This window comes from Oncorhynchus mykiss, chromosome 3 (assembly GCF_057628025.1).
Source record: "Oncorhynchus mykiss isolate SJ-2025 chromosome 3, ASM5762802v1, whole genome shotgun sequence".
Classification (NCBI taxonomy): Eukaryota; Metazoa; Chordata; class Actinopteri; order Salmoniformes; family Salmonidae; genus Oncorhynchus; species Oncorhynchus mykiss.
The window spans coordinates 21364574-21388069 of NC_143024.1; the positions used below are offsets into that span (position 1 = coordinate 21364574).

General features: G+C 46.2%; 1 protein-coding gene across 4 annotated transcripts; it reads right to left on the minus strand.

The window, feature by feature from the left end:
* Nucleotides 1–364: 364 nt before the first annotated feature.
* lmtk3 (lemur tail kinase 3) lies at nt 365–23391 on the minus strand. 4 transcript variants are annotated; one of them, XM_090224622.1, is made up of 17 exons: nt 22766–23003; nt 20830–20861; nt 20088–20221; nt 19074–19221; nt 18865–18938; nt 17429–17547; nt 14264–14351; nt 13383–13531; nt 13179–13263; nt 12359–12480; nt 11325–11474; nt 4285–11047; nt 3999–4153; nt 3590–3723; nt 3077–3420; nt 2878–2962; nt 365–2042 (listed from the first exon to the last, which is right to left on the minus strand). In XM_090224622.1, the coding sequence occupies exons 7-17, from the start codon at nt 14279–14281 to the stop codon at nt 1909–1911; spliced, it is 8139 nt and encodes a 2712-aa protein (XP_090080748.1). In that variant the 5' UTR covers nt 14282–14351; nt 17429–17547; nt 18865–18938; nt 19074–19221; nt 20088–20221; nt 20830–20861; nt 22766–23003; the 3' UTR covers nt 365–1908. The 4 variants fall into 4 exon arrangements, with proteins under 4 accessions (XP_090080748.1, XP_036824273.1, XP_036824275.1 ...); XM_036968378.2 differs by lacking the exon at nt 20830–20861 and having other exon boundaries at nt 22766–23391; XM_036968380.2 differs by lacking the exon at nt 20830–20861 and having other exon boundaries at nt 365–2032; nt 20073–20221; nt 22766–23250.
* Between the last annotated feature and the right edge of the window lie 105 nt (nt 23392–23496).

Genomic DNA, 23496 nt, shown 5'->3' on the forward strand with positions numbered 1-23496 from the left:
AACGTGAATGGTCTTTATCTCACTCATATTTCCAGCCTTAATGCTTTCTATATTCAATGGCTAGTCATTCCGTGTTTTACTTTGGGTAGAGTATTTTGGAAATTAGTTATTCACCCTATCCTTGACCATCCTTTGTCCCAATTTCATAATAAGCATCATTCCCCCAAAACCAGAGATGGGGGATGGGAAATAAGATTAGCTATTGTTATGCAACTTCCCTTGAGCCATCCATTGTTAGCTACATAATACAGTAGTTTGATCCTTTCTTCCAGAAACAAATTGAATAAAGCATCTAGAGAAGACCTTCTGTTTGAACACCAGTCCAGTCTCTTTTGACACCAAAAGGAATACTCTGACTTAAGAATATAAGACAGTACAATTTATTTTCATCAAACAGTTCAATAAATGTTTCACAGTTTTTATGTTGTTTTTATTTCCCCTGGTTTTATACAGCATCCCATGAAACCCATTCTTTAAACAATACAGGTTTTAAACAGATGTTGAAACAGACTAAACAAAGGGACTAGTTGGAGCTTGACTGCATGATGGGTTGCTATTAGTAGAAAATGAATGTAAATCAACAAATACATAAACTTTTGGAGATATTTACTGATGAGAAGCTTCCGTTTTATCATGCTAAGATACATCAATTGTCCTCAAACAAAGTAAAATTATGAGAAGACAACTATACATTGAATCATATTAGAAAATAATGAAACATGTTATATATATATTAGAGCAGGGTTTTCCGAACTCAGTCCTGCCCCCCCCCCCCCCCCTTTTCCGTAGCACTACACAGCTGTTTAAAATCATCAAAGCTTGATAGCTTGATGTTGAGTTGGTTATTTGAATCAGCTGTGTAGTGCTGGGACAAAACCAAAACATGCACCCGTGGGGGCCCCAGGACCCAGTTTGGGAAACCCTACAAGTTGAGGACATAAGTTAAGCACAGGATGGCAGTTATAAAGACATGAAATTATACTCAATATTTTTGGGGGTTGGGGAAAATATCTTGCTTTATTTGTTATGAAGAATAATTAAATCGAGAAGCTATTACTTAGATGCATTTTGTCCCAAACAATTCTGAGAGATAAATTAATTGCACCAAAATAAATAAACAATATTTACAAAGCATGGAAATAATGTTTAAATAAATAATGAATACATTAAATAAATAATAGCTAGACATAGACTTTTAGAATAAAAGTATATAGAAACATAGCTTGTTTTCATCTTTTCGTGCAGTCTAAGAATACATCTAAATTAAACAGCTCTAAAATTATATTGTATACACTTGTATCACTATCTTTGTACACAAATGTTGAATGAGTACTCTCAAATACAGGAGTTAAGATTGTTTTCTGGCCCCAACTGCTGCCTACAAGTATGACTGACTGCAATGAAAATCGTTTTTACAAATTTAAGATTTCAATCCAAGCTTCCACATAGACAGATATACATGACTAAAAGAAAGTGCATCCCCCAGTACATACTGGGTAAAGACAACCGAAAGAAGCAGGTAAAGAGAAGGTAAGCTGGTACACAATGACTCCCATTGCATAGCCGTCAATCCGTTTCAGATTTGACAAAGCTCCAGACTGTTCTTCGCCTAGGACAAACTGCCTTTGCCATCAACCACTTCCAGCCAGTGTCTATAAATCGACCCTAGGTTACAGTGGCAAAGGGAGGAGTTATTATATCAACAACCTTTCTCGTACAAGGACTGGTAGCTGGTTAAACCTGGAATGTGTCCAGCTTTTAGAACGGGGGTCTTTTCTTTCCGTTGCCTGATCGATAAAAAAATAGCCTCTGAGAATGGTTATGGTTGGAGGGGAATCCACTGGCCACTCTCAGAAGGTCCCTGTTCTGAGGGTTACAGAACAACTCAGAGGATTCCGGAACCCTGCCTCACACCAAGTGGGGGTCATCGGCTGGGCTGACGGTAAAACGCGAGGATGTCACTGGGTTGGCCCCCACGAGCGACCTCGGTTTGACTGACAAGTCCCCTTTTCTTTTGGAGTCTTTGCCTTTGCTGTTTGCTCCTGGTAGAAAGACAGGAGCATGGTGTAAGTAAGGGAATTAAGGAATTACTACACTACAACTATGCCATACACAAACACACTGTACTAGGGTTGGAGTAAATACTATTTGAATTCAGGGGATACATTCTAACACATTTCATGAAATCAAATTGACCCATGCGGCACAAGACATAAACAAAAGCATACAACTGTAAATGTTATTAAAAAAATATATGTACGATAAAAACATTACACAAATGGTATATCATTAGTTAATATACTCTATACGTGTGTACAAACATCCTCTTGTAGAACCGAAGCACAAAAAGGCCCACACTCCCAAGTTAAAAATAAACTTTCTCTCCTAGCAAAGCTTTCAACTGTTTAACTCTGCAGGCTGACAGAGATCATGAAAGTAGATTATTTTGGTGTTGATGCTTTTCTATATACAGTCTATTCAAAACACCCAGAGGGGATCAGCCAAAACTCTCATTATTCTGTGAAATGAAGCGATCAGTGGGAGAGACTGAGAGTGGAAGGCTTCTGGAGACAGGGTGGAAAACACATCTTAGACGTGCATTGTTGAGCACCAGATTTATGTCCCCACTCCATTCCCCATGTCACAGCGTGTGGGGGATAATTACAAGAGATACATTTTGGGGATACATATTTTGAAAAGGGGTTGGTGTGAGGGGTTCTCAACTTCAGTGAGTGGGGATCAGATGGGAGCTGTCCAATGGGTGCTTGTTATTGTAGTGATTTTATCAAACGCTTTCTATTGGCTCTAAGAAGGGAATGATGTACAGGATCGTTATATGGTTTCTAATAGCAACATGCATGCATACGTAGTACGTACCATGTAAATCAAATTTAGTGTTTTTGTTAGGAGCTGGAGCTGGACTGGTGCATGTGGAACTACTCAGCTCACTGGTTGGAGTTTCCTGTTTCAGAAACAGAGAAGAGGGGTCAGGGACTGAAAAGGAGCAGAGACAGTACATGTACATCCAAGTGTAACATGGGACTCAATATATGAGGGGGGGGGACTAAACAAATACCTGATCAAAGAGATAGACAGTGACATCATCAAAAAAGGACACGTTTCTCCCTCTGTCTTTCTCTTTGTCTATCGGTTCCCTTGGCGACTTCAGCAGACTCCTGAGCCCCACCCTTTTGCCAACGTCTGTTTCCGTGACAACAATCACCCTCCTGGAGCCTTCGTCTTCCTGCTCTTCTTCCTCATCCTCATCGGGGTCACTTCCTGGGGACGCACCCCTCCGTCTCCCACTCCTGTCTCTGTGTAGCCCACCCTCCCTGAACCCTCCCTTGGGACTGGAGGAGAGAGGGAGAGCAAGAGGGAGAGGAGGGAGGGAGAGGGAGAGGGACAGGCGAGCCAGTTTGGCTGTGAAAGAAAAGAGAGGAATAGATAAAGTCAGACATTAAAGATGGTGTCAGAAAGCACCAATCTATCCATTAGAACATGTCATTTACACACCTGCAGAGTGGGTGAATGTCAACAATGCTGCATCCAATTCATGCACATTGTCACAAAGAAAAAAGTCTGGAGGTACCTTTCATTGCTTGGTTTGCCACAGGCTGAGGGGGTGTAACTTCTGGCTGCTGGATCACAGTCAGTGGTTCACTGTCAGTCACATCAGACTCACTCTGGGGTTCAGAATTGGGTTCGGTGTCCGGCTCCTCTTCGCTAAGAACAGAAAAAAAGATATCTTCTTTTATTATCTGTCTGCCTGCCATCATTCAACACAACAGTTTGATAAATCTCAAAATACATAGAGGGCAGTGGAGGTTACTGAGGGGAGGACAACCCATGATAATGGATGAAACGGAGCCAATGGATTGGCGTCAAACCATGTGTTTGATGTATTTGATGACATTCCACCGATTCTGTTCCATCCCTTACCACGAGCCCCTCCTCACAAATTAAGGTGCCACCAACCTCCTGTGATAGAGAGAGCATACCTTCCTACATCCTTCACACTGATTGTGTCTCCTCCCCCATCTAAGGGCTGGTCTCCCCATGGGCGGAGAATGACGCTGTCGCTCACTGTCGCCCCCCGGAGGACGTTTGTTTTAACGTTCTCACAGAGAGAGAACTGCAGTCTCTCCTCACACACCTGAAGAAAGGGAAACAGAAGAAGATAATAGGGGTATCAGGAAAATGGATATTGTAAATTGTGTAGGCTTATACTTTCATACATCTACAAAGTTGTGCAACTTGGGGTTAAAATGCAAGGCTAATGCTCACCTGCATCATTAGGCCATTTTTAGTGGGCATCTTGGAAAGTGACCTCTGGTCCTTGGAGTCCGGAGAATGACATGGTGAAAGGGCTGATGGGAACTGTAGTTCACGCCTCTTCTCCTGAGGTGAAAGTTTAGCCCCAGTTGGGACGTCCTGGACCGCCGATGGAACCGACCTGGCCAGCCAGTCAGCGCTCTCAGAGATTCCGTCAACTTCCTCTTTCAGTTCCACTCTCCTCTTCCCCTCAGGCATGGAGGTCCCACAGGTCTCTTCACCTTTATCGCTCTCTCCAGAACCCTTAGCTTTCTGCTCAGGCGTCTTCTTCATAGACTCCAACAGCTCCAGATTCCCCAGGAAGAGGTCACCCAGGGTGTCCTCCTCATCCCCAGATATGCAACACAGCTGCTCCAGTTTCTCAAAGTCTTCAAGAGGCTCCTCGTCCAAATCCTTCCACTCAGAGATCAACAGCTCTGGGATGGTGTTGAAGTTACTCTGGGGCAATGAGGGAAGTGTGGTGGAAGTGGTGGTTGTGTTTTTCTGGGACAGGTTATTTCTGTCATCCTCGGACATGTTTGATGTGAGGCGGCTCTGGTTCTGGCTTTCACCTGAGAATAATGGAAGTGTTGGATGTAGAGGTGAAAGGTTGAGGTTTGCAGAGATCCCTCTGCTGTGGGTTGTGGTGGGAGGTAAGGGGGGCGGCTCTGGGATATCAGTGTGAGGAGTGGGGGGCATTGTTGGGTCTCTCTCAGCACTGGTAATGAAATCTGAGCCCAAATAATCAAGGTTTATAAGACCCTGATCGTCGTCTATTTCTATGACAGAAGGTGGGGGACTAGGAAAATAATCATCTAAACTCTGCAACCTGTCTTCTTGCATATCAAGATCCATGCTAGGAGGAGGGCTGGGAAAGTCTACAGAACTGAACTGAAAGTTGTCTCCTTGTGAACCAGACCGATCTGTACAAGAGGCTATATCCTCCAAGTCATTATCATTGGGATAAGACACCGGGTCACATAGAAGAGATATGTCTCTCAAATCCTCACCTGTGGTTACAATGTCTACTCCCCCTTCTCTGTCCTCCCCCACAAGCTGGTGAGTAGAGTCAGCTTCTTCAATGCGTATGCTTGGCTCAATATGTTTTAATCCTGACAAATCTACCTGTGGTACTCCAGTAAGGCAGATAGATACACCCATATATATACTCTTTACTGTGGGAGCAAGATGGTTGTCTAATTCAAAGTCCTGTTCTTTTTCTATGTTATTTTCTGCCATTGCCCCTTCTTCCATTTGGACTTCACTGAGATGATTCAACCTGTTGAAGTTCTGATTTCCCTCATCTTGAGCAATGTTTCCATCCAAGTCGTTTAGAAGAGATGCAGTTTGACCCTCACTGTCTCCACCCATCTCAGTGAGTGACCTGAACTGCTCCCTCCCTCTTGCATTGGTCTCATGCTCTGGGATTTCTCGGTTTTCCACCTCAACCACTAGCTGAACACCTTCAACATTTTGATCACCTTCAACATCATTATCGTCAAACCTATCTGGATTTTCTATATTTTCCTCTTGCTGTACATCCAGTGCCTGGGATAGCTGACTGTCAATGCTACTGGAGAGAGCCTGTTTCTGGGACAACTCTCCCTTTATTTCCAGGTAGGCTACCCGTCCCTGCCTCTCGTCATTAGAAGTATCTTCACTATCTTGGAGGACGGCTGGATGAGGCTCACTCCCCGCCAGTTCATCGTTCTCCTCAGCCTCCCAGAATTCCCGGCCTACCACCAGCTGCTCCCTCTCCTCCCAGGTATTTCCGAACGCTGAGAAGAATTCCAATCCGAGTTCAGCTTCCTGGCTTCTGTTCTCCGGCGAGGCCCACTGGTCGTTCTCTGATGGCCACAGGTGCAGGTCTCCCTGCTGGAAACGGTGACAGTCAAACTCGCCCCTCACCACTCCTTCCCCTCTCCCCTCCCCCTCCTCCAGAGTGTTCCACAGCTCTTTAGCCTTCATCTCCAGATCCTTAGATGACTCCCTGTCCACAGTCTCAGCAGATCCATCCCTGCTCAAAGACCCATTCTGGCTCCCCATCACTGGTCCTCTCTGAGGAGATTTCTCCTTCATGGCGTTACACAGCTCTCCAGCGGCAAGCTGTTTCTCTGTCTCTGATTTGGCCTTGGCCCTCTCGTCTTCGCTTTCCTCTGAGTAACACAAGTTTCTCAGGCCAAGCTCATTGGCGTCGGTGTGTTGAATCTCCAGATCTTGTCCGTCTTCTCTTTCAGACACCTCAGTGACCCCCTCGGCCCAGAAAGAAGAGGACAGTTTGCTCTCTTCGTCATTGGTGCTCTCTCCGTCGTTGGGATCCAGTACTACTGGAATATCGTCACTGAGTTTGACCTCGCTGGTTTGAATACCGTAGAACCTAGATAGCCTGGATTCTCTGTTATCATGGTCGCCATGTAACGCTGTCACTGGTTCCGTAGTGTCTTTCATGGAATTATCATTTTCTCTATCTTCAATACCTGGAAGTTCTTCATTCTCAAGTTTGTTATCCTTTGTCTGAATGGCAGATATTAATTTCAAACAATCTGTCTTAGTGGTACTATTAGAAGGCAATGTCAAGTCTTTGTCTGTGGAGTCATGGAATCTAAAATCATCCGACTCCACATGAGAAATCACACCTTCTGTGTAATGATTACAAATTTGAGTTCCATCATTGTAAGAGAACCCTTTGAGAGGTGCATCATCTAAATTAGAGAACAGCTTAGCTATAAACTCATTGTTCTCCTTGGTCTGTGAGTTATCAGACAGGAGTCCCGGATGGAGTCCCTTTTCATCTGACTCTCCACTCTCATTGTGGAACATTCCAGAGTCTTCTCTCTGTTCTGATTCTAACCCTGTTTTATGTTCTACTTCTTTCAGACTGAGATCGTTCTCCTGAATACTTGACATGTCTTTATATCCATCATCACTGTTTTGAGAGATATCCTGCACATGAGCATTCTGTTCAAGAACTGTCTCCTTTTCCCTCTCAATGTCAATTCCCTTATTTGAAATCCTCTTCAAGGGACTCTTTCCCCCGGTTTCTCCCTCATCCTCTAATTCTGTCTTCTCTTCTATTCCTGTCAGCGTCCCCCTCTCTCCGCCTCGTCCACTGCCGGGTCTGGTCACGCTCAGTCCATCACTGCTCTTCCTGCTAAGCCCCTCCCCTTCCCAGTCATTGTCAGAGAAGTAGGCTGAGTCTCTGTGGGGGGTTTCTGTCCCCAGCAGCCTCCAACCACCTGGTCCTTCACCTCCAACACACGGGTCACCTGGGGTCAGACAGTCAGCTGAACTGGGGGTCAAAGATGAAATGAATGAGTCTGAGGGGGTCATGGTGGAGAGAGAGAGGTCAGAGGATGGGTCCCAGTCTGGGGTGGTGGGAACGGCTGCAGGGCTCTTTTGACTTGGGTCTGACCTTCCTTCTTGGTTGATCTGTGAATTCTGTTTGTTGATTTGTAAATAGCTTTCAACATTTGGGTCATGTGACTGAGCAGTAGAACAATGTGATGTGTTGTTCTTCATTTGACTGTCACAACCTTTTGAACTCTCTGACCCTTCTTCCTTGTAATCTTTAGATTCAATTTGACATGCTCCATCTGTTTCAGATGTCTCTGTTGTTAAGTCATGTAAAATGTCATCAACAACTTCCTGTTTCTGACATCCTTGCCCTGTGTCTCTGACCTCAGCATCACCTTTCATTCTCTCACAACTCCTTTCCCCAACATTATTCTGACCCCTGCTCTCTTTCTCATCTACATAAATAGGTGACTCATCATCACAGGGTTTCTTTTCAGAGTCTTCCACTCCTCCAGTAACACTGTCTTGAGATAAAGACTGAAGTTGAGCTTGTCTTGAGAGCTCAACCCTTTCTCTGACTCTCTGTGTTTCTCTTACAGGTAAGGCTGGACCTTCTGAAACGTCCTCCTCTGTTTTTGTACTGGGGAATGTTTGGTAAAGGAGGAGGCCATTTTTTGGCATTATCGCTGAGAACACAAAGTCACCCGGCTGGGGCTGAGAGTCTGGGTGAGAGTTGGTGTCAGCGGTGGGATCTGTGAGTGAGCTGGGTGAGTCCCTGAGGCAGGTCGTGTGTGTGGGACATTCCTCTTCCTGTTTGACAAACTGTTTATTTGATCCTATTTGCAGTACTGGGATCTCAGGCCGTATAGTGACCTTCATCTCACTCTTTTTTGCCCGTTTAGTCACTTGGGCGTAAATGGCCTCCGGTGCTACATCGTCTTTGCCTCTGTTTGATGTACGTATGGAACTCTCTGATTGGAAACGGATGGTCTGAGAGGAGTCAGGATCTATGCATATTGACTCGTATTCTGGTGACATTGGAGTGGGTGACTGAGACAAGTCCTCGCAATGCTTGTTGGAGGTGGTCACGTTTTGTCTGGATATGATCTCTGTCAAAAAGGTCTCTGCTGATTGGATCTCCTTCAGGAACTCCTCTCTGGTCATCTGTCCCTTCTCTGTCTCCTTCTCTGTCTCCTGTGACTCCGACTCCTGCCTCCCCACTGTGAATTCGGAGAGGAGGGATCGGGATCTCCTCATGCCCCTGGAGTATGCCTCCTCGGCCTCAGCGTAGGACGGGAGGCCGGGGGCGCAGGTGTAGGTGTAGGGACGCGATCGGGAGCCAGGAGGGTGGAGGAACTTCACCGGATCTCTCTCCATGCCTGCATCCATCCTTCCTGTGTTTGAGATCTCAGTGAGGAATAGATCTCTCTGGATGGAGCCTTTCCTTACCCTCTCCACCTCTGTCACTATCTGTGTGTTTCTGTCTGGCCCCAATGTCTGTTCTGCAGAGCCCAGCTCTGTGACCAGCGACCGGGACCGACGCATCCCCCCTCTCAAGGGCTGGAGGAAGTTCCCTGACCTCTCCCCATCCCTTTTCTTCTCCCGCTCTGTCTCTCCCTCCCATGAGGTCCTCCCCTCCTTGGACTTGGCATCATTTGACTCTGACACACTAGAGATCTCAGTCAGAAACAGGTGCATGGGGGATATCTTGGCGTCGGTTACGCTATCTGCCTGCAGTTCCGCGTCCTCCCTCCAGATGGCAGGCAGGATGGTGGCGAGGCGCGACTGGGTCCTCTTCATACCCCTGGAGAAGAGCTCGGCTGTGGCCGGATCCGCATCCTCTGACAAACTAGAAGTCGGGACGGTTGTCGCTCCCCCACTGGGTTTCTCAGGGGACATAAAGGGGGAGTCATCCTCATCTGAATAGGTGGGACTGGAGGACGAGTGCCTCTCAATTCTGGGGCCCCCGGACTCGGAGTGGGAGATGTTGCGGTAAACAGGGCGAAATACGTTCTGGCGTCGTACGGGAGAGTCAAAGTCTTTTGAGCGGAAATTGGATGTTCCCTTTGTGTTGTGCAAGGATGCTGTGCGCCGTACACCACCTTGTCGGTCTGAGTCGTCACAGGATAGTGGCTCTCTTTGAGAGTACATCTGGGGCTTACTGTATCTGGAGTAGCTACCTACACCATAGCTGTGATACAGGCCCCTTTGGGGCTTGTAGTGGGGTGGGAGAGGGGGAGGACATGTTTGGGGAGTGGGGTAGATGGGGTGGCTGGACTGGGGTAGGGAGGGGGACAGTGACGGGGAGGGGGGCATGGTCTGACGAGGACGGTGGAACCCTAAGTGATCATATGATGATGGCAGGCAGCTGCCCGTCAGAGGGTCCATCGTTTCTATCTTACCACTCATGGAATAGTGACCCAGCCCAAGTCCTACTCGGTGGTAGCCCAACGGAGGCGCAGGGAGGGGGCGCGAGTGGAGGTGGTTGCCCGATGAGGTTGACATAGAACGTGGCTTGGGAGGCAGGACAGGGGCCTGAGAACCAGTGGATGACCTACTGTCTCCTTCACCCCCCTCCTCCTCCTCATCATCTCCTAAATCCACCACAGAGAAGTCAGTCACCCTACTGGAGGTGTCTTTGAACTCTGCCACCCCAGTGTTGTGGACCCTTATCTGGACCTCGCTGGATCGGATGGTCTGGATGGATTTCCCTCCTCGCCCAGTGTACTCCTCATCAGAACTGTACGGCGTGCGTTCTTTGCCCAGCATTCCGCTGCGTATCTCCACTAGCTCCAGATCTCCAGGACACAACGAGTCAGAACGGAAAGCATGCGCTTTCCCTTTAAGAGATGGGGACTTATCCTGAGGGGTGTGCTCCTCCAATCGGATGAAGTACTCACTGGCGAGGGAGGGGCTACGTGCACTTATCACAGGGACAACAGTGGGTGTGTCCAGTGATTGTCTGTGGGAGGGGTTGACCATCGGGATTGGCTGGGGAGGAGGAGGTGGTTGGTAGCCCCACCTCGCATGGGCCTTCTCCCAGAAGTACTCAAAATTTAACCCTTTACTGGTCTCCGTGACTGTCAGGATGTCATCGAGTTCTGTGGAGGATGGGGTGATGCAGTTCCCCACGGCTTCCAGTAGAGGGTAGGAGTTCCCCCTGTCATCCCTCCCATACTCCCTCTCTCTCTGTCGTTCACTCGCTGCAGCCTGGAAGGCCGGAGGACGGAGAGAATCCCACCGTCTTTCAAATGATTCATCGCTCTCTCCTCTTCTTCCTCTCCCTTCCTCATACTCCCCGTCCTCATCCTCCTCGTCCTCTCCCACACTCCTTCGGGACATCCCTCGCTCAGCAGCCAGAAGGGAGGAGAGGAGGAGGAATACCTCAGCGATGGAGGGGCGTTGGGAAGGAGGGAGCCAGCAGGACTGCATGATCTCATACCTGGAAGAGGAAAGACAGGAAAGACAAACACAAAGATAAAGGGGATTGGAAAGGACGCAGACAATTACATTGATGGAAGCTACAATCTATCTGCAGTATTAAAGCTGATCTACCTCCACCCCAAAAGAGAGGTTTGAGGGGATTGCATATATTAGCTTAGACCTTAATGATCTATTGACAAAGTAGGCCTTTAAAGTAACACATCTGTAATCGACTACTTTCTTCATCAAATGCAGATATCATCAGAGAACCAAAAGTCCAGAAATGGCCCACTGACCAGTAGTCAGCGTGGGAGAGTTTGAGCCGTGGCTGGGCCAGGGTGATCTGTCTCTCTCTGATGACGAAGGTCAACACTTCCTCATCACTCAGGTGCCTGTGAGGCTGAGAACCAAACTCAAACAGCTCCCAGATCACCACCCCAAGAGACCTGGGAGAAAAGGAAGCGAGAGGGGAGAGAGAGGGGAGAGAAGTGGGAGAGAGAGGAGAGAAATGGGAGAGAGAGAGAGGAGAGGGAAGTTGGAGAGAAATTAGAGAGTGGGGGGGTGGGAGAGAGAGGAGAGGGAAGTGGGAGAGAGAGGGGAGCGAGGGGGGAGAGAAGTGGGAGAGAGAGGGGAGAGAGAGTGGAGAGACGTGGGATAAAGAGGGGAAAGAGAGGGGAGAGATGTGGGATAAAGAGGGGGAAAGAGAGGGGAGAGATGTGGGATAAAGATGGGAAAGAGATGGGAGAGATGTGGGATAAAGAGGGGGAAAGAGAGGGGAGAGATGTGGGATAAAGAGGGGAAAGAGATGGGAGAGATGTGGGATAAAGAGGGGGAAAGAGAGGGGAGAGATGTGGGATAAAGAGGGGAAAGAGATGGGAGAGATGTGGGATAAAGAGGGGGAAAGAGAGGGGAGAGATGTGGGATAAAGATGGGAAAGAGATGGGAGAGATGTGGGATAAAGAGGGGGAAAGAGAGGGGAGAGATGTGGGATAAAGAGGGGAAAGAGATGGGAGAGATGTGGGATAAAGAGGGGGAAAGAGAGGGGAGAGATGTGGGATAAAGAGGGGAAAGAGATGGGAGAGATGTGGGATAAAGAGGGGGAAAGAGAGGGGAGAGATGTGGGATAAAGATGGGAAAGAGAGGGGAGAGATGTGGGATAAAGATGGGAAAGAGAGGGGAGAGATGTGGGATAAAGAGGGGAAAGAGATGGGAGAGAGAGTTGGAGGATAGAGAAATAATTAAATTAGTTAAGAAATACAGAATACAGCTTATTGAAATATTCAGTTGTTTATTTGTCCATTTTAGAGGCAGGTTGTGTTATGGTACGTACCACAGATTGCTGGTCTTGGTCTGGTCAGTGACGATCAGAGATCCTCTGTACTCCTCCAGAAGCTCTGGCGCTATCCATCTCAGGGGAATCCACAGCTTGTCTGATGTTAGGTAATAGTCATCCTACACAGATAAACACACAGAGGGATGCATGGACTTGAAGATAAGCCATTAGGGACATCCAATACGTTATGGATAATCAACAAGGGGCTATGTGTTTTCTGGAAGATAATCAACCACCTGGAAGGTGTGTTCCATGACACGCTGAAGGAGCGGAACTGACCTTCCACAGAGTTATCATTATTATTATTTTGCAGAGAACGCATAGAGCCCCGAGTTGATTATCCCTTTTATACCATGGTTATAATTTTAAACATTTGTAGCTAGAAATGTGTTCATTTGCAGGTAGAAAATGTGTTCAACATCCACTGAAGTATCCACTGAAGTACCAAGTTTACAATATAGAGACAGTGGTTGCCATGGTAACCAAACAAACAGACTTGCTAGTTTTTAACCAAATTTGAGTCCTAGCTTGCTATTATGAAAATCGAATTCAACAATGCCAAGAATGTTTTCAACTTTTGCTTTCAAATGCAGCTCAAGCATAGAACATGTAATAACTATACCCATGGAATTCTATCGTGCAGATATACTGTGGATTATAGGGAAAGAATGCCCTCTCTAGAATGCCCTACAAGCCTATCAGAAACGATTATTCAACAATGCCATGGTATAAAGTGGTATAACTTGTCTCCAGGTTGTGGTGGTTCAAGCAAAGTACATGGGTAAGCGCACACGCCCCCACACACACTCAAACATACCTTGTAGTGGTTGTGAGACAGCCCATAGTCTCCGATTCTGACAGTGAGGTCAGAGGTAAGGAGACAGTTCCTCAAAGCCAGATCACTGGAGAGAAAACAATCATACTTCCTTTACTGTCAATCACTCAATTACCAACCAATCAATCACTGGAGCTATTGGAACCCCACTGGAGCCAGAGAGAGCCAGGATATGACCTCACAGACCTGTGGATGTAGTTATTCTCGTGGAGGTGCAGCAGGCCAGAGGTGATTTCAAACGCCATCCTCTGCAGGGTCAGCATTTCCCGGGTCAGAAGGTCAGGGGTCATCCCATCTGACTTCCTCTGGGCTCTCAGGTACCTCTTCAGGTCGCCCTGGTAACATATCACAAATATAATTAATTTATTACACCATCAATGAGTGTTACCAATATCATGTACAGTATGTGATACTTAAAACAATCAGAAGAACAATTAACATAGTTTATAACTTTGACCAGACATATTGAGCTATATATCAAGTACATTTGTACATTTATGCTGGAGAAATACCCTCTCCTAAGAGTTTTCCTGAACCTGAAGGTCCTCAAAAGCAGAAGGGGAATTGGTAATGAGTTAATATCACTAGAGAGAGAGAGGTTGTACTGGTGGTAGGACAGGAGAATTGTATTTATTTATCTAGGCAAGTCAGTTAAGAACAAATTATTATTTTCAATGACGGCCTAGGAACAGTGGGTTGACTGCCTGTTCAAGGGCAGAACGACAGATTTGTACCTTGTCAGCTCGGGGGTTTGAACTTGCAACCTGACTTGCCTAGTTAAATAAAGGTCAAATACATTTTAAAAAGTATGTTTCCATGTACGGGAGCTATAGTCTGGTGTTTGTCACTTAATTGATCCATTTGAATAATTTATTGTCCAATCAGCTGGTTGCTCAAGTATCAATCAGTCTCTGATAGAAACACAATGATGAGAGAAAACAATCCTAGAGGAATGGAGTAAATGTATCCTTTCCAAAACAAAATGGCCTCTCTTTGGATCTCCTCTACAATGTGCCCTCCTCTTCTTCTCCATCCCATAATAGTAGTAAAAACAGCATGGCCCTCACCAACTGACAGAACTCCATGACCAGCAGGAAGGGAATGCTCTCGCTGCATTGGCCCAAACACTGAAGGATGTTGGGATGTTGGAGACTCCTGAAGGCAAGAAAATAGAGAGGGAGAGGGGGGGGGAAAGAGAGGGGCGAGAGAGAGGGGGGAGAGAGAGGGGGGAGAGAGAGGGGAGAGAGAGAGAGGGGAGAGAGAGGGGAGAGAGAGAGGGGAGAGAGAGGGGAGAGAGAGAGGGGAGAGAGGGAGAGAGAGGGGAGAGAGAGAGGGGAGAGAGAGGGGAGAGAGAGAGGGAGAGAGAGAGGGGGGAGAGAGAGAGGGGGGAGAGAGGGGGGAGAGAGAGAGGGGAGAGAGAGAGGGGAGAGAGAGAGAGGGGAGAGAGAGGGGGGAGAGAGAAGGGGGAGAGAGGGGAGAGAGAGGGGGGAGAGAGAGGGGGAGAGAGAGAGGGGAGAGAGAGGGGGGAGAGAGAGAGGGGAGAGAGAGGGGGAGAGAGAGGGGGGAGAGAGAAAGATGATGAAACGAGAGAGGCAATGCAGCAGAGGATATGCAGTTAAAGTGAGCGAGGGAAGAGGAGAGAGGGGGATAACATCTGGGCACATTTGTTTGTGTAGGTTTACTTAGGTGGGTTTGTTAGTGAGAAAGTGGAGAGGACGAAAGAAAATAGACAGAGCTAGAGAGAGGGGGAGAAGACGATAGAAAACAGACAGAACTAGAGAGAGGGGGAGTGGATGATAGAAAACAGATAGAACTAGAGAGAGGGGGAGAGGATGATAGAAAACAGACAGAACTAGAGAGAGGGGGAGAAGACGATAGAAAACAGACAGAACTAGAGAGAGGGGAGAGGACGATAGAAAACAGACAGAACTAGAGAGAGGGGGAGAAGACGATAGAAAACAGACAGAACTAGAGAGAGGGGAGAGGACGATAGAAAACAGACAGAACTAGAGAGGGGGGGAGTGGACGATAGAAAACAGACAGAACTAGAGAGAGGGGGAGAGGATGATAGAAAACAGACAGAACTAGAGAGAGGGAGAGAGGGAGAGAGGATGATAGAAAACAGACAGAACTAGAGAGGGGGAGAGGACGATAGAAAACAGACAGAACTAGAGAGAGGGGGAGAGGACGATAGAAAACAGACAGAACTAGAGAGAGGGAGAGAGGATGATAGAAAACAGACAGAACTAGAGAGAGGGGGAGAGGATGATAGAAAACAGACAGAACTAGAGAGAGGTGGAGAGGATGACAGAAAACAGACAGAACTAGAGAGAGGGGAGAGGACGATAGAAAACAGACAGAACTAGAGGGGTAGAGGATGATAGAAAACAGACAGATCTAGAGAGAGGGAGAGAGGGAGAGAGGATGATTGAAAACAGACAGAACTAGAGAGAGGGGGAGAGGACGATAGAAAACAGACAGAACTAGAGAGAGGGGGAGGATGATAGAAAACAGACAGAACTAGAGAGAGGGGGAAAGGACGATAGAAAACAGACAGAACTAGAGAGAGGGAGAGAGGGAGAGAGGATGATAGAAAACAGACAGAACTAGGGAGAGGGGGAGAGGATGATAGAAAACAGACAGAACTAGAGAGAGGGAGAGAGGATGATAGAAAACAGACAGAACTAGAGAGAGGGGGAGAGGATGATAGAAAACAGACAGAACTAGAGAGAGGGGGAGAGGATGATAGAAAACAGACAGAACTAGAGAGAGGGGGAGCGAGAGAGATGACAGAGAAACATGTGTTTCTATATGTGACAGAGAAAGAGGCAACTAGTGATGGGGAAATTGTTTAGCACACATGTTATACTGGCTAACCTCTATGGTCCTATTGGGATGACGCTCAATTTCTTTCTGACCTCATTGCAACATTTCCCGAGCTTAACTATCATAATTTGTTACTGTAAGTGTGTATGAGAGAGAGCGAGAGATAGAGAGATGGCGGGCCAAGTGTCATTTTAATCTAAGTTGAGCATAATAAATAGGTCAGACCAGTAGTCATCTGTCACTCCATGTTACAGTTCTAACACTGCACCACTTGTATGCTGCATGCAGTCTCTAACTACCAGCATCTCAATATGACACACAATAATTAAAACCACCTACTGATGTGACTTGGTCCATGTAGATCTTTTTCAAACAGCACCAAATCAACCAGAGTGAAATAAAGGTTGGGAGTTAACTGTGAAGTTAATCCCAATAACTGTGATTTATAATACACTGAATGTACAAAACATTAGGAACACCTGCTCGTAACATGACATAGACAGACCAGGTGAATCCAGGTGAAAGCTATGATCCTTTATTGATGTCACTTATTAAATCCACTTCAATCAGTGTAGATGAAGGGGAGGAGAGGTTAAATAAGGATTTTTAAACCTTGAGACAATCGAGACATGGATTGTGTATGTGTGCCATTCAGAGGGTGAGTGGGCAAGACACAAGATTTAAGTGCCTTTGAACGAAGTATGGTAGTAGGTGTCAGGCACACTGGTTTGAGTGTGTCAAGAACTGCAAAGCTGCTTGGTTTTTCACACTCAATAATTTCCCATGTGTATCAAGAATGGTCCCCCACCCAAAGGACATCCAGCCAACTTGACACAACTGTGGGAAGCATTGGAGTCAACATGGGACAGCATCCCTGTGGAACGCTTTTGTCACACCCTGACCATAGAAATCTTTTTATTCTCTATGTTGGTTAGGTCGGGGTGTGACTAGTGGGTCATCTAGGGGATTATGTTTCTATGTTGGCCAGGTATGGTTCACAATCAGAGGCAGCTGTTTGTCGTTGTCTCTGATTGGGGATCATATTTAGGCAGCCATTTCCCCTTTGTGCTTTGTGGGATCTTGACTATGGATAGTGCCTGTTAGCACTATTGTTAGCTTCACGTTTCATTTGAGATGTATTGTTTTGTTTTGCTGTGAGTTTCACTTAGTAATAAAAAGATGTGGAACCCAGATCACGCTGCGCTTTGGTCCATTTATTATGACGATCGTGACAGCTTTTGACACCTTATAGAGTCCATGCCCTGACTTGAGGCTGTTCTGAGGGAAAAAGAGGGTGCAACTCAATATTAGGTAGGTGTTCCTAATGTTTTGTACACTCAGGAAACCACAAAAACAAATAACTTAAATTAAAGTGTCTGATGACACAAAATGTCAGTTTCTCTGACCTGTATGGCTCAGACTCAGCCAAGAACTTCCTCTGCTCCAGAGGGCTGGCACTGACCCGCAACTCCTTCACCACGGCCTGGGAGGAGCTGCAGTCACACAGCACCTCCGCTAGGATCACCTGAGGGAGGGAGAGAGCAAGAGAGAGGGAGGGAGAAGGAGGTAAGGAGAAAGAGAGATGTGGGACAGACAGGAGAGAGATAGAGAGGAGGGCGAGAGAGAGAGGGAAGGAGGGAGAGAGAGAGAGAAGAGGAGAGAGAGAGGGACAAGGAGGTAAGGAGAAAGAGAGATGTGGGACAGACAGGAGAGAGATAGAGAGGAGGGAGGAGAGAGTGAGAGAAAGAGACAGAGAGAGAGAGAGAGAGAGAGAGAGAGAGAGAGAAAGAGAGAGAGAGAGGGAGAAGAGGAGAGAGAGAGGGAAAAGAAGGTAGGGAGAAAGAGAGATGTGGGACAGACAGGAGAGAGATAGAGAGGAGGGAGAAGAGGGGAGAGAGTGAGAGAGAGGGGGAGAAGGAGGTAAGGAGAAAGAGAGATGTGGGACAGACAGGAGAGAGACAGAGAGGAGGGAGGAGAGAGAGAGAGTGAGAGAAAGAGACAGAGAGAGAGAGAGAGAGAGAGAGAGAGAGAGAGAGAGAGAGAGAGAGAAAGAGAGAGAGAGAGAGAGAGGGAGAAGAGGAGAGAGAGAGGGAAAAGAAGGTAGGGAGAAAGAGAGATGTGGGACAGACAGGAGAGAGATAGAGAGGAGGGAGAAGAGGGGAGAGAGTGAGAGAGAGGGGGAGAAGGAGGTAAGGAGAAAGAGAGATGTGGGACACAGGAGAGAGATAGAGGAGGGAGAGAGAGGAGAGGAAAGGAGCGGGAGAGAGGTGGAAGGAGAAAGAGAGATGTGGGACAGACAGGAGAGAGATAGAGAGGAGAGGAAAGGAGCAGGAGAGAGGTGGAAGGAGAAAGAGAGATGTGGGACAGACAGGAGAGAGATAGAGAGGAGGGAGAGAGAGGAGAGGAAAGGAGCGGGAGAGAGGTGGAAGGAGAAAGAGAGATGTGGGACAGACAGGAGAGAGATAGAGAGGAGGGAGAGAGAGGAGAGGAAAGGAGCAGGAGAGAGGTGGAAGGAGAAAGAGAGATGTGGGACAGAGGGGAAGAGGATGGGAAGAGAGGAGAAGGAAGGAGAGAGAGAGGGAGCGGGAGAGAAGAGAGGGAAAGAGAGAGAGAGAGAGAGAAAGAGAGAGAGAGATCAGAGATATAGTGGTGTAGGAAGAAGACATAACTCATGAGAGCTGGTAGGAAGCCAATATTAGATTTACTGAGAAGCTGTTAAAAGGATGTGTCTTTTAGAGGAAACATGGGGTTGAGAGACATTTGGAAGAACTGCCAGATCCAGCTACCACCATTACATGATGACGTCACAACTGAGGGTGGAGGTATGAGTTGGTGATCTCACCTTTCCAAACCAGCCATTTCCTATTTCCTGAAGGTAGTTGAGAGTGTGCCTACGGAAGTACTTCGACTTAGAGTCTTTAGAGACAGAATAGAGGAGATGAAAAGAGAAAGACACATGATTTGTGGTTTTCTGATATCCATCAAGCTTGCTAATATTCATGTGCTATATACTGCCATCAGCTCCAGCTACAGAGAGTCTGCCTTAGTTACCTGAGCCATCCTGCAGGGCGGGGCAGTTAGCCCTGTCCCTGAGTGGGAGGGTGTAGACCTCCGGGAGGGAGGGGCAAGAGGACAGACTGTCCTCCTGGGCGGGGCTAGAACCCCCAGAACACTCCTCCCCCTCTGCATTGTCAAACTCCTGATTTGACAGGAAAGAACAGAGGAAGCGTAGAAGAATTAGAGATATTGTAAGTTTGAAAAGCAGTGATCACCAAGCCTGGTCCCGGGAGATACAGGGTTTGCAGGTTTTTGTTCCAGCCCAGCACCAACACACCTGATTCAGTTTATTAAACTCTTGTTTATTACCGTAGTTGATTAGTTGAATCCGTTGTGTTAGTTCTGGCCTGTCCTGGAACAAAACCCTACACACCCGAAGCTCTCCAGGATGAGGGTTGGTGACTGCTTTTCTAGTGGATGTGTCAATAGCCTAAAGTGGTTTACGTTTCTAAAGAAATTGGGCAAGCGTAAACAAATAACTGGTGGGCAGACACCATATTACTTTCCCCTTGTTGCCTGTGTTTTCACATTAGTTAAGATGAAGGAGGGGAGCCACTTTAGATAATTGAGATGCATCCAGTGTGCTGGCTGAAATGTCACAAAGAAAGACCGATCTGGATTTAATATGAGGAAATCTATTAAATGTAAACAGACCCTAAGCTTTCTGGCTCATGCAACATCTGTAATACTTCTGGTAAAATGTGGTGCTGCACATGCAGCCAAAGAAACAATGAACCATCCCAAAGATCACAGATTCAAAGACAATAGATTCATAGAGGGTTTGAATTATGTGGATGCCCACCGCCCCTGTGGTGCTGGGCCCTTCCATGACAAATCAGGACATTCCCATATGCTTTAACATTGTTACAGCCCTCAATGTTTAGAGTTTCCCTAAGGGCCAATGTGTAATATGATGCCTATATCTATTGATCTACACAACATGCATGCAGACAGTGCAACACAATAGACAAGACGTGTGAATAAGTCTCTTACATGATGGAGACTTACATTGAATCCCACTCCTCCCTTCTTACAGCACAGACAGGTGAAGAGCAGTAAAACAAAGGAGACGAGCCCCGAGCAAGAGATGAGAATGACGACGTAGGGCGGAGAAGAGAGAGATGCAGCCCTGGATTGAGAGACTGAGATATGGCGGGAGAGAAAAGGAGGAGAGGAAAAGGTTAATACCGTTAATCGGCCAGGTAGTACTTCCTGAAGGAAACACACAGTTGTTAGGTTGGAGTGTTGGGGAGTGGATGAGTGAGTGGGGGAAAGAGAGGCTTCAGAGAATTGGGTTGAAAAGGGTCAAAGTCATTGTTACATATTGAGATTGAGGAGGAAAACCGTTGGAATTGTTTCAATAGAGGTACGTTTCAGACAAAGCGGAGGATCCCCAATGAACAACTGTCATTGGAGTTTTGGGAGAAGCAGGAAAAGGAAATAAACTTTGGAGGAAAGTCAGGAAACCATCTTCAGAATCAATAAAAGAGAGGAGAGATCGGAATTAAAGTTAAAATCAGGGAAGTCTACCATTCCAGTTAGGAAAGAGGGGGAGGAGGGAGGGGGGTACCAAAAAAAAAACATTCCTTCCAGGAAACACAGTTGAAAAGCAGGGAGGGGTGGCGTTGTCATTTTGGGGAAATTGCTATCGGGGGAGGGTTGGAAAATTGGAAAAGAATCACTCAAATCAGGGAGGTTGGCTACCTAGGTGAGAAGGAGGAGTTTGGGGCGTTTTTTTATATATTTGTACCTCAACTTGGCCGTTTGTGAGGAGCGAACCATCTGTGAAAAAGAGAAGGGGGAGTGCAGGGTGGTTAAAAACCCTTCACAACAGTAGGCTACTACTTGTTTGTTGTATCTTTAAATATTAAACCCTCAAATCAAAACCAGCATCGCCACAATTAAAAATGCATATTTCTAGATGAACTTGTTGTCAATATTATTTGTTTTTCCCCATATACAATTTTACAAAACTCCAGAAGGTGAACCTCTGAGTGCACATACTTGTCAATACACTTGCAGGTCAAGTACCAATTCAGTACAGTACTTATGAATATCAACCACAGTGTGAGCATTTTCAGTGTCATTGGAACCAGAAAACACAAGTACTAGAGCTACTCTGTTCTCCCCTGCTCATCCTATTCCATCATGCCCTGTATTCATCACTACTTCTAGATATTGACTCACTATTACGACACAGTAATGGATAATGCAAAACCAACTGTACGTTTCCCCATCCATTTCATGAGCTCATTGATTACTGAAAGCATGGCGTGAAGATGCATCAACAGTCCAATAATGGTCCAAACAAAAGGCTTTAATTGATGTTTACCCTATTGGTAGATCAATGTGTAAGCTTAACTGTGATGAACCATTTTGGCACATCCTCTCCTCTGCCTCTCCCTCTAGACACAAATCTTACAGAGACGTCCAATAACACACTGAAAGGGAATCCAATCACAAATAGGCTTTTCTGATCAATGGAATATTTTCATGAGATCGTTCATGAGTGGAAAATGCAAGTTACCTGTAAAAATATATTTATGAAGCACTTTGAGCACTGCTTTAAAATATATAAATAACATCATTGAACATCGAACATTGTAATTAGCATTAAGGATGTTTTGAGCTCATATGTTGTATGATTCCATCCTCCAATAACTGTTTGATGAGAAAAACACTCAAACCTCTACGAAGGCCTAAAAACATAACGGTCCATGTTATTCTAACACATTCAAGAGTGACGGGTAAATTCTAAGTAAGAAAAGCTACTAAAAATCATGAGTATGAATATGAGAAAGATACATGAATTATTGACTCATCATAAATGTGTAATAATTTCGTTGATTTATGTACAGGACTGGACTGCAGCCTATGCAAGCCTATGGCCTGGCAGTAGAATTACATTGGAAACTGATAAAATAGAAAAAACATGTCAGCCTATATGAAATTCAAACTCTTTCACATAAGTCTATGTAGAATACAATAATATTTTATGTAGCCTATCCATCGGCAGTATAGATGCACAATTCCTGGGCAATTCTATTATTCTATCCCTAGACAGCTGTCCAGACATACACTGCATATAAATAGGTACACATAGCATGGGCCTATTCCACCAGCTCCAGTTTACGGCTCTTATCAAAACAATACACCAGAACACCATGACTGCAAACGACAATACACACACAAAACACTGCGATGCCTAATAAAAAGAGGACAAAATAAAACGGATTTAGTTGATTTTAAATGGAAATTCAAAGATTTTTATCATTAAACCCAAGTGGGATAATATAGGTTTGATATACACATGAATGATACAGTGGCGATTCATTTAAAATTCATTGGGCGAATTTCCGTTTTGACATGCCATCAATGCTATTGATAAATATCACCGAAATAGGGTCGCAGATCCTACCGAATTCTCCTGGCTACTTGATGATAATAATGTGGCCATTGTCTTTTTGATTTCATCCCGTGTTATAAAGGCATTTTGCCTACCATAGCCTAATCATATCAGCCAAGAAAGATAAAATATATCGTATTATTGTTGAGGCTGTCTCTGTGTGTTTTGGCCGTAATATTTCCGAGTACCTATTCATAACCCTCTAATCTATCCCCTCTCCCACCTCCCCCTCTTCTTTCTCCCAGCGTCAATATCATTCCAGCTCACCGACACCACTCACCTTCTCTCTGCGGGGCTCCAAGGGCTCTCTCTGGGTTGAAGTACGACAACATCCCCGCCAGCACTATCACCCAGCAGTGTCGTCGCATCGTCGCGGGATCCACCACGGCACAATCATTCGAGCGACGCTTTCGGTCTTCTCCTTCTTTCCGCTACCGTATCCTGGTCTGGCGCTGTCTTCCCCCGCTAATAAAGAACGTCTCCTTGTTGTTGTGTTCCCCTCTTCCCCTCCTCCGTTTGATCCCCCTCTCCTAATCCGCAACTAAACACGGTGTAAGATACGCTCTTTTGTGCATCCCGTCCTGCCAACCCAACCCATCAAATCCAGAACCGTTACATCAGTGGTCTCCACAAAAACGGCGAAGAAAACAACAAATAACCCCAATGAGGTCAAACCATCCGCTATTTTTCCCGTTTCGGCTCTTTCCCCTCCGACACCAGTACGAGGTAGACTGTAGTATTTATCTCCCGTTGAACGTCGGCTACGTCAGACAAAAGTGAGCTTGCATTATCATGGTTCGCCCGTGGTTTCATGCGAGTGCGTCTGTCTCGCTTCTACACTCTGCTGTCTCGGGCCCGTTTTATTTCGCGGTGCTGTGCGTCTGTATGCACCTGCTAGACAAATGAATGTATTATACTGCCGCAACTCTGTTTTGTAGCACAATCTATTGGAATTGCTATATTCAAATGTTTTAGGTTAATCATGTGGGTGGTGCATGGATATGGGGTATG